Raw genomic sequence first — 10,715 nt, forward strand, 5'->3', positions numbered from 1 at the left:
GTTTTTGAATATATCATCGACGTTGAGCGATATCAGCATTTTTTGAAAAAGCATTGCATAATCCATGGTGAATTCATGCATTAATAAAGAAGGCGGGTTTTAACTAGCTGAGTTGCACTACGGTCTGAAGTCCCTGAAGTATACTACAGCGATGTACAAGCTAGTCCTCAGATACGGTCTATCTGCAACTGGGTGAAATCGTCTGAATCCACACACACACGCACGCACGCGCGCGCACACACACGCACACGCGCACTAACAATCTCTGTGGCGTCACCAATGCAAATACACAAGACGCATACTCGTAATAATGTGTCACCATGGCAACCATCCCATCCTCCTTAACACTGAAGCACTTCTAGTGTCAAGACCCGCCCCTCAGAACGGAGACAAAGGCCAACGAGATGAGATGAACGAGGCGACGCGGTTAGAGGAACGCCTCGACACTCGGCTAGGAGGAGCCCAATCCTCATCTAATATTTTTTTGCGGGTACTACAATGGCGATCGTATGTTTTTATGTTCCTAAACTGATTGTTGGTCGCTTTTCAAATAAAAACGTCCAACAACGAAAGATCAAGCGAACTTGGTAAACGCATGAAATGAGCACTGTGATTTTCGCCGACAGACAGTTGGGAAAATATTAGGGATGCACCGAAATGAAAATTCTTGGCTGAAACCGAAACCGAAAATATACTGAAACAGTTGGCCGAAAGCCGAAAACGAATACCGAATGTGGCTTTTGCTGTTTTTCATTCATTTTGCTTTAATTTTTCACCATTGCATAAATCAAACATTTAAATGTCCTTTTATAAACTTTTTTGTCCTGCTTTTCAATAAAAAAAATCAATTACAAATTTTAATACAAAATATTAATTTAATACTGAACGTTTTCTAACATTCCAGCAGACCTTATAGAAAGAATTTAAGAACAATGTACCTTTTAAATAAATGAGTAAAACAATATTTTTTTTAAATCAAAAATAAAAATGTTCGGTGTGCTATTTTCGGCCTTTTTACTCCTTCGGCCGAAACCGAACATTATGTTTTAGGCCATTTTCAGCCGAACATTTTCAGTGGCTGAATATTCGGTGCATCCCTAGAAAATATTTAAACATTGAAGTTTGTGTGTTTGTGTGTCAGGTGGAGGTGGAGGTTTACAGGCGAGACTCCAAGAAGCTGCCGGGCCTCGGCGACCCCGACATCGACTGGGAGGAGAGCGTGTACCTCAACCTGATCCTGCAGAAGGTACCGGAACTCGACCCTTTACACAGAACCCAATCCAGGACCAGAACCTCGCTCCAAAACCACCACAATCCTAGAGAGGCACTAGAGCAGGGGTCCCCAACCTTTTTGAACCTGAGAGCTACTTCATGGGCACTGAGTCATACGAAGGGCACCCAGTTTGATACACTCTTCTGAAATAACAAATGTGCTCAGTTTGCCTTTAGTTCTATATTATTAATATTGATTAATGATACTCATCTATGTGAATAAACTGATCATGTTAATGATTTCTCACAATAATTATCAACACTGACTTAAAAAATGTGGGAAAGAGTGGTTCAAGAATGAGTTGTGCCATTTTCAGAACAGGCCTGTGGGCGCCTCATGTGGTCCTTGCGGGCGCCCGAGTGCCCGCGGGCACTGTGTTGGTGACCCCTGCACTAAAGTATCAATGGGGATTTCCTTTCACAGAAACAACCCGTGAAAAGTGTTCCCAGATTGGGCAATAATTCCCGCCCAATCTGGCAAGAGAAGATGTTTCAGTTCCCTCTTTATGGTGTGACCCAAAATAAGCAATGGGTGAAACCAACACTTGCAACTTGCTGGAGAGATCATGGGTAGTGTTGCCAGATTGGGCAGGAAATATGGCCCAATCTGCATTTTGGGCGGGGAAAATGGCCCAATCTGGCAACACTGCCCGTGTACCTGATTGATAACACACCACAGGAGACGATACAACTCCCAGAACGTTACTAGGTTTCACGACGGTATTGCGATACACCAACAACGGCCGATACTGGGCGTTGAACCCGAGAAAACGAAGCCACGTTTTCCGAACCATTCATGAATAAAATATTGGTATTGATTTGGGTGTTTTTTGGTGTATGTGATTTGATACCGACAACGGATAATACCTTTTTTTTTTTTTTATCTCTCTAGCTAGTTGCAAGTTTTTGTTTGGTTTCACCCGTTTATTTTGGGTGGTAACATAAAACAGGGAACTGAAACCTCTTCCTTTGGGCAACGTTTTTTTGGGCAACTACACAGACTAATAGTAATGTCTCAAAGTTCCTTTTATTTGTTCCCCCCCTGCTCCCAAAGGTCCTGATTGGCTTATGACCAAAACACAAGGGTGACACATTCTTGCTAGCTAGCTTACATTCCAGTCGCACATGTCTGTCAATTAGAGTACACATGGAGTGGCTCTCAAAAATAAATGTTTAGTTTAGAATACAGTCGAATGTACCAACGGGATTGTGACAAAGAGATTTTTCTGTTGTTGCTGTTATTCTATGTTATACACTTGAGTTTGCAAACAGAATGATAGCTGGGTTATTGAATCACACAATTTGACCTTTAGAGTAAGATAAATGTTGTAGAATGAAGTCCTACTCTGTGTTTGTGTGTATATGTGTGTGTGCGTGTGTTAGAAAGGTCAAGCTGTCTTTGTGGTCCGGTGAACGGCTGCATGTGCATATTGTGTATCATATGATATATAGGCCTTGGACATCACAATGCCTCGAGGGAGTTTTCGTTGGCGATACTGAGGCTACGTTTACATGATGACGGTCTGAATAGAAGAGGCAAAAGTGGCATTGCGTCTTCACTTTTTATTCCGCGTTTAGAAGAGCGTTTTCGGGAGGAAATCTTCCTTCTTCTCTTATCTGCGCCGCGAAAACCAAAACATCATCTCATCATAGTCATCATCTCTGTGATACTGTCACTACACCGCTACCTTCCACATGTGAGTTCTATCACATTCATGTGACCAAAGTAAGAGAAAATCCTCCGCCTTCCTTACTGCACAGCTTATGTACGAACGACGGTATAATATGTTGGTTGAAATAGGTACAGAAGCACGTTTTAAAATATTACATTTATCAAGTCCATATTAAAATGAAGATACATTGTGGTTTTAAACTGGCCGGGAAAACACAAACAATACAATCAGTATTTCCTTGAGGCCTCCTCACTTATAATTCAACCTGAACCAGCCTTGGGCTCCATGTGTTTGAGCCTTTGGTGGGACAAGCGGGTTTGAAGTCTATTTATGAACGTGACCGTGAGCTAAAGCCCTGATTCCCTGTGCTGTGTTCCAGCTGGACTATGTGGTGACCTGCGCTGTGTGCACGCGCTCCGACGCAGGGGACATACACATCCACAAGAAGAAATGTCAGGTGAGATCACCCCCTAACTAGCTAGCTACGTTACTGGGTTTCACAACGGTATTGTGATACGCTAACAATGGTAGATACAGGGTGTTGGACTCGAGGAAATGAAGCCATGTTTTTCAAACTATTCATGAATAAAATATTAGCTTCTTATTCATGAACAGCTAGCTAGCTAGCCAGCAGGCTAGCTTATCTGTAGCGCACTCTTTTCTTTAACGACATTAAAGTCATTTAATTATACAGTTAAGAGCAACTTTACTAGGCCAATGTACTGTACACCTTCCTAACCCTGCCGGGTATTATTTATCGAAACACACAACACACCGTCCTGTGACTGTTCAAAGGAGAGCTTATTTGTCACAGTGGCGGCTGTGGGAAGCTAAGCTAGCACTTAATGTACGCACTTTTTTGCATGTTCTACCTCCTTGCACTTAAAAAAAAGTACTTGGCATTGTGTAGCATCTTATCCTAGCTATCTTTGTTGTATACGGCGAATGGGTTACCCTAGCGATTGTTAGTACCTGGTTCTATGAACATCCTTACTGTGCTGACAGTGATATGTTGTTATTTCTCTTCTGAACAATTAACTTACTGTAAGTCGCTTTAAAAGAGTCTGCTAAATGCCCTAAATGTAAGCTAGGCTAATGGTCAGATTTTTTGTCTCGCTCCACAGGAAGTGTTCGCCTCACCCAGCAAGCACGCCATGGACAGCAAAGGGGAGGAGTCAAAGATGAGCTACCCCAACATCTTCTTCATGATTGACAACTTTGACGAGGTGTGTGCGCGGTAATCGGTTGCGTCCGAAGATGTCAGTGCGTTTAGCACCGTCAAATTATCAATCAATTATGTCGTGGTGGTCCAGGATGTGCATGACCGATAATTTGTACATTGAATGCATATCCCGTCACAAAAGCTTCACTAAAGGACACAAAAGGACATATTAAGAAATACGAAGGGGAAATATTAGATTAAATATTTGGTGACTGAGACCACTGCATCTCTGTTCACATCCGGTGATGAGCAGATAGCAGACTCTAGACAGGGCCAGCGTGTTAATTCAAGCTAGCGGTTAGCTCTAGCGCCGGAAGTAGCGCTAAGGCGAGTCAGGGGTGGGGGTTGAGGGGTCGCCTGGCAACTGGAAGGGTTTTTGGTTCTATCCCAGGGGCTACTGATGACAAAGAGACGTGTCCTTAAGGTGTCCTTAAGCAGACGTTGCACCCCCACACACACCCCAGTGGTCTACGGACTGCGTATGGATGACAGCGCTGTTTGCGTGTTTATATATTGTGTGTTTGTGTGCGCATGGGCAGATGTGAGGCATTGACGCTGAGGTGCTATGAGTGTCTGTAACGACCAGGCCATGAGTGCTTTTAATTAGCCATTCATGTCTGTAAAATATATCCATGCTGCGATATTGATCACAGCCTCATTACCTCACCCGAGCCCACCGAATATAAACTCCTGGGGTGACATGAATAAAAAGCGGATCAGCATGAATCTTGTTGGATAAGATGTGCGTTGTTAAACCCGTGCGGACATGTGGGTGCCACGGGACGGGGAAGGGAAGCTAAAACATGCGGGTATAATCGGTTATACAGGTGGTTGTTGCTTCCCTTTTGAAAACACGAACGCGATGGTTCTGCTGCTTATGGTTTTCAGAGCGTATCTAAAGGTCATCTCTCGTCGCTACCTTGGCCGCCGGCTGGAGCTTGCCTAAATGTATTCTGAAATGTGTGTGTGTGTGTGTGTGTGTGTGTGTGTGTGGTTGCGTGCGTTTGTGCGGTGTGTTTTTGCGTTGGTGTATGTGCGTGCCTCTGTGTGTATGTTTGTGTGTGCGTGTTTCTGTGTATGTATGTGTTTGTGTGCGTGTCTGTCTGCGTGTGTGTGTGTGTGTGTGTGTGTCTGAGTGTGTTTCTTTGTGCTTGTGTGTGTGTGTGTGTGTGTGTGTGTGTGTGTGTGTGTGTGTGTGTGTGTGTGTGCATGACTGTGTGTGTGTTTGTGTGTGTCTGTCTATGCGTGTGTGTCTATAGTATGTATATGTGCTTACACGTGTGTGCTTATGCGCGTGTGTAGGTGTTCAGCGACATGACGGTGGGCGAGGGGGAGATGGTGTGTGTGGAGCTGGTGGCCAGCGACAAGAACAACACCTTCCAGGGAGTCATCTTCCAGGGCTCCATCCGCTACGAGGCCCTGAAGAAGGTCTATGACAACAGGGTTAGTCAGCAGCCTCCCAAGCCCCGCAGCCCCCAGCCCCCAGCCCCCCAGCCTGAGGTCCAGAAACTCTGCTGTCTTGCATCCGCCTGCAGGGGTCGCTATTGAGTCGATGTGACGTTTTTGTATTGACACATAGAATGTCTCATCCGAAACAAATGAAAAGGAAGAATATGTATCCCATGCCTTCTTAAAGATGGTTTATATTATATGCATATTTACTTTAGCGACTGACCTGCTGGCTGGAATAAACAACCCCCAAATAAATACCTTATAGTGTCACTCAGGCCTATGTAACGGATAACAGATCAATTGTAGAGAAGATAAATGTTCTGTTCATAATCTCACAGTGTAATGTGATGTTCTCGTTCTCTCTCTCCCTCTTTTATAAGTAATACTAACATAACCTCAAGTGTATGTCAAGCGATTCTTCAAAAAAATTGTGACTGTGGTAATGTAGAAACTAAAGGCTTAACTTGGGGGGTAGTTATGTTTCTTAAAAATGCCATACAATTTTTAAATATTATTAATGTTATCATATATAATAAAATGTTATGAACTGTAATTTATACCATGAATGTATATTTTATTCCCCCCCCCCCCCCCCAGGTCAGCGTGGCGGCCAAGATGGCGCAGCGCATGTCGTTCGGCTTCTACAAGTACAACAACATGGAGTTTGTCCGCATGAAGGGGCCGCAGGGCAAAGGTCACGCCGAGATGGCGGTCAGCCGGGTGCCCACGGGGGACACCTCGCCCTGCGGCACCGAGGAGGACCCCGACTCGCCCGTCCACGAGAGGGTGGGTCTCTGGCTCTGGTTCTCTCAATCTCGCTCTGTTGTTCTAGCTCGTACTCGCTTGCTCGTTCACTCTCTCGCTCGTTCTCTCTCTCGTTCTCTCGTTCTCTCTCTCTCGTTCTCTCTCTCTCGTTCTCTCTCTCTCTCTCTCTCTCTCGTTCTCTCTCTCGTTCTCTCTCTCGTTCTCTCTCTCTCGTTCTCTCTCTCTCTCGTTCTCTCTCTCGTTCTCTCTCTCTCTCTCGTTCTCTCTCTCGTTCTCTCTCATTCTCTCTCGTTCTCTCTCGTTCTCTCTCTCTCGTTCTCTCTCTCTCTCTCTCTCTCTCGTTCTCTCTCTCTCGTTCTCTCGTTCTCTCACTCTCTCATTTTAGGTAACTCTAAAATGATCATGCTTAATAGTGTTGGTTAGATTTAGTTGAGGAAAGTTGAATTGCTTCAGTCCATCCAGTGATCAAGTTATTTGTTTTTAGACAAGTTGAAAAAGTGCTCCCTCTAGTGGTAGAAAGACACGTTTAGCCACAAGCCGAACGAGAGAAGGCGAAAATCACATTAGACTGAGATAAAGAACATTAGAACAGAGAGAGAGAGCGAGAGAGAAAATCACATTAGATGGAGTTAATAAGATAATGACTAACATGAATAACATTTATCTTCTCGTCTATGAATCTGTTATCCATTAAATATGCCTGAGTAATGGATAACAGAATGCTGGATTTCCTAAGGAGAGCTTCTTCTACATCTATCTAAATCGTCCATACATCAGACCCTCCCTCATCCTAAATCAACAATAAGTCCAACTGATTAAAAACATAATCCGCCATGCCATTACACCCGCTTTGTGTGGGCGCCGTGTGCGAGAGGAGGCGGAGCCTATACAAACAAGTGGGCCAGGCCACGGCGGAGCACACAGGGGAGGGAGAACCACGCCGTCCTCCATTATTCATCACCGGGCCGGGCTGCATTATGCATTGTTCTGTACGTGGGCCTGTCCAACCGAGAGAGGGGGTGTGAGTGTGTATGTCGAACTAGCAACCTTCCGGTTACCAGCCAGGTGTGTGTGTGTGTGTGTGTGTGTGTGTGTGTGTGTGTGTGTGTGTGTGTGTGTGTGTGTGTGTGTGTGTGTGTGTGTGTGTGTGTGTGTGTGTGTGTGTGTGTGTGTGTGCATTCATGTTTCCACACGTCTGTGTGTCCATAATATTGTGTGTGTGTGTGTGTGGGCACCTGTCCTTCTAGGGGTAATACGTGCTGGAGACAGATGATTACGCCTACTGATTACTGTGATATATATGCCACGGGGAAAAGGTCACCCGGGAACACGATTTACCTTCTCAGACTTGTCCCCCAAAGTGGTTGTGAGTTGAGGCTTAAAACGTGCCAAGCTGGGGTCGCTAACACAAAGCTGCAGGACTGTTTATGAAAAAGCTGGCCTTTTATAAAACATTTGAAAATATCAGATGTTTTTTAATTATTATCTCTCTCCAAGGTGTACTACATATTCCGTTTGATAGTTTTACAAGCAAAACGTATTATTTCCTTATTATTAAACCCTTAGTTCCTCTCGACTCATTGAGTGGGAAAAGCAGGCCTGTTATAATCGCTCATCGCGCGCCGCTGCAGTGCTTTTTAAAGGACCCCTTTTTCTTATGTGTGTGTGATTAGCCTGTTACAAGCCGTTTCAAAATCTGCCATTTCCTGTGTTTTATTGACATCCAAAATGGTAGCGTCCACCTAGATGTAAGATGGACAGCTCAGCAACGCATTCACATCGCCCGCCTGTACGATGACCGTGCTCTAAAACACGGACCTTTGCGCCCCCTTGTGGCCGCCGCAGGTGACGTCGTTCAGCACGCCACCCACCCCGGAGCGCAGCCGGCCGTCCTTCTTCTCGCCGTCGCTGCGACGCAAGGCGCCCCGCAACCGCATCGCCGAGATGAAGAAGTCCCACTCGGCCAATGACAGCGAGGAGTTCTTCAGGGAGGACGACGACGAAGGTACGGCCGCCCCCTCCCCTCTCCGCGGGGTTTCCCGCTCGAAATGTGGCCGCATTAACATGTGCTGATGGCTGATTGGGTCACTGGCTGGAATAGAGCCGGTATAAATGCAATCTATTTCTATTTAAATATCAGCGGGGTTTGCATTTTTTTATTTGTTTGTAGTGTTAAATATGGCCGAAGGCTTTGCTGTGTAAAATAATGAATTGCATTCTTTCTCGCGCTTTATTAAAGGGGTGGTACTATGCCCCAAGGTGTGAGTGTGATTTGCCATTGCAAGCGTTTGAGAATCTGCCTTCGCCTGTGTTTTAGTGACATCACAAGTGGGCGTGTCCACCTAGATCAGGGATGGGCAACTTTCATGATAAAGAGGGCCACATTTTTCATCATAACCATCGGAGGGCCACATGACTGCACACTTCAACTAAACGTGAGCTGAGAGAAGCTACACAATTTTGAATTTGGTAGATATGATTTCCTGTATTCTGGTGCATTTTGGGGATGGCCACTACCTAAAAAATCATCCAGAATCATAACCTATGTACGGTATGTTAATTGAACCAACATACATTCATTTCATGTTTTCCATGCTCAAACAGCCACATGAATGGTCAGTATTTTTATCAGTGCAAAGGGCTCACATACATCATCATTCAATGAAGTCAAAAAACTGAAAAACAGTGGCCCAACATTAAGTGCAACAACTCAATGAACTCAAACCCAACAAGCAGTTGTAGTAGTTGTAGTGGCGACTTAAGTGGGATATCTTTAATGACCGATATCGCTTCTAAGCAAACTAGACGCATGGGTTTGCCTTCGAATTCTATGAATTCTTCTCATCTTTCTTGACCGAGTTTTCTGTAACTCGATCAATTATTATTATTATTTTTTATTTATTTTTTATTATGTGTGGGCCTGACTGAGTGAGGACGCGGGCCGCCAGTTGCCCATCCCTGACCTAGATGTACGCTAGATAGATCAGTCTACCAGCCTACCAAGTGGACTTTAGTAAATGTTGCTTTTCTGTCAATCATATCTAGGTGTAAATGCCCACTTGTGGCGTCACTAAAACACGTGGAGAAGGCGGATTTTCAAAACGGCTTGTAACTGCCAATCACACTCACACCTGGTGGCGTAATATCACCCCTTTAGAGCACTTCACATAGTGAATGATTGGATAACACACCTCATCCAGTAGCAGTGAAACTATGCAATCATAGACCAGGGGTTAAAGCACACCATCAACATGCCTTTAAACACTGAATTCTGAGGAATTCACACGTTGGTTAACTTCATCCTACCCTTGAAGGCCTTGTTGGGTAAATGAGACTAACTTGACTGGCAGTTGTTACATTATGTTCACATTTTCAACTGGCCAGCTGGCCAGAAAACAACCCCCCCCCCCCCCCCCCCAAAAAAAAAGTCATGAATTATGAATGAGTTTTGAATCTGTGATCCATTACATATAATAATAATAATAATAATAATAATACATTTAATTTAGAGGCGCCTTTCAAGACACCCAAGGTCACCTTACAGAGCATATAGTCCTATGCCTAGTGTCCATGCGTCCACCACTAGGCATATGTAATGGATCCCAGATAAACAGTCGAGAAGATCAATGTTACGTTCATTATCTCAGTGTGATGTCATGTTCTCGTGTGTTGACCCCCTGTCCCGGGTCGCGACCCCTGACCCCTGACCCCCAGACGACCTCCACAACGCCACCAACCTGCGGTCGCGCTCGCTGTCGGGGACGGGCCGCTCGCTGGTGGGCTCCTGGCTGAAGCTGAACCGCTCCGAGGACTACTTCCTGCTGTACTCCCACCTGACCTACGTCACCCTGCCCATCCACCGCATCACCACAGGTCAGAGGTCAAGGGTCGACCATGGGGACTGGGGACGCGGAGGGGTGTGTGCATAAACGTACGGGATGCTCCTTCCTCCGACGGAAATGGAATCTCACCATTGCTATTAGCATAGAATCGCTATTCACATAGCATATTTTTTGGCATAGCATCGTTTTTAGCATAGCATCAGTGTTAGCATTGCATCGCTATTAGCATAGCTGCAGACAACGTTTAAATTAATTGACGACAGAAAGTTAAATTGACTACAATTTGATTTGATTTTACATTTATGGGTTGAAATTCATTCTGTAGTCAGTGAATATTTACAGTGTGCTCCGTGACATATACTCTGCAAGCGATTGATTTACTATTAATGTCTCGAATCGCTACTTTTTTAAAGCATTATTGTATGTAATTAAAAAATTATCATTAACTTGTTTCTTATAATTACTCGGGTGTATTATTATTATTATTAT

The 10,715-nt window shown here is 44.7% G+C and overlaps 1 protein-coding gene across 1 annotated transcript in view; it reads left to right on the plus strand.

The window, feature by feature from the left end:
- Positions 1-10,715, plus strand: part of kiaa0930 — a 26,330-nt gene that overhangs the window by 13,151 nt on the left and 2,464 nt on the right. The window contains exons 3-9 of the mRNA XM_060048615.1: positions 1,142-1,246; positions 3,325-3,402; positions 4,070-4,171; positions 5,470-5,610; positions 6,217-6,405; positions 8,230-8,389; positions 10,099-10,257. Coding sequence (XP_059904598.1) covers positions 1,142-1,246; positions 3,325-3,402; positions 4,070-4,171; positions 5,470-5,610; positions 6,217-6,405; positions 8,230-8,389; positions 10,099-10,257 — 934 coding nt within the window. The remainder of the gene's footprint in view (positions 1-1,141; positions 1,247-3,324; positions 3,403-4,069; positions 4,172-5,469; positions 5,611-6,216; positions 6,406-8,229; positions 8,390-10,098; positions 10,258-10,715) is intronic.

The sequence above is a fragment of the Gadus macrocephalus genome, chromosome 4 (assembly GCF_031168955.1).
Source record: "Gadus macrocephalus chromosome 4, ASM3116895v1".
In the NCBI taxonomy this organism is placed as follows: Eukaryota; Metazoa; Chordata; class Actinopteri; order Gadiformes; family Gadidae; genus Gadus; species Gadus macrocephalus.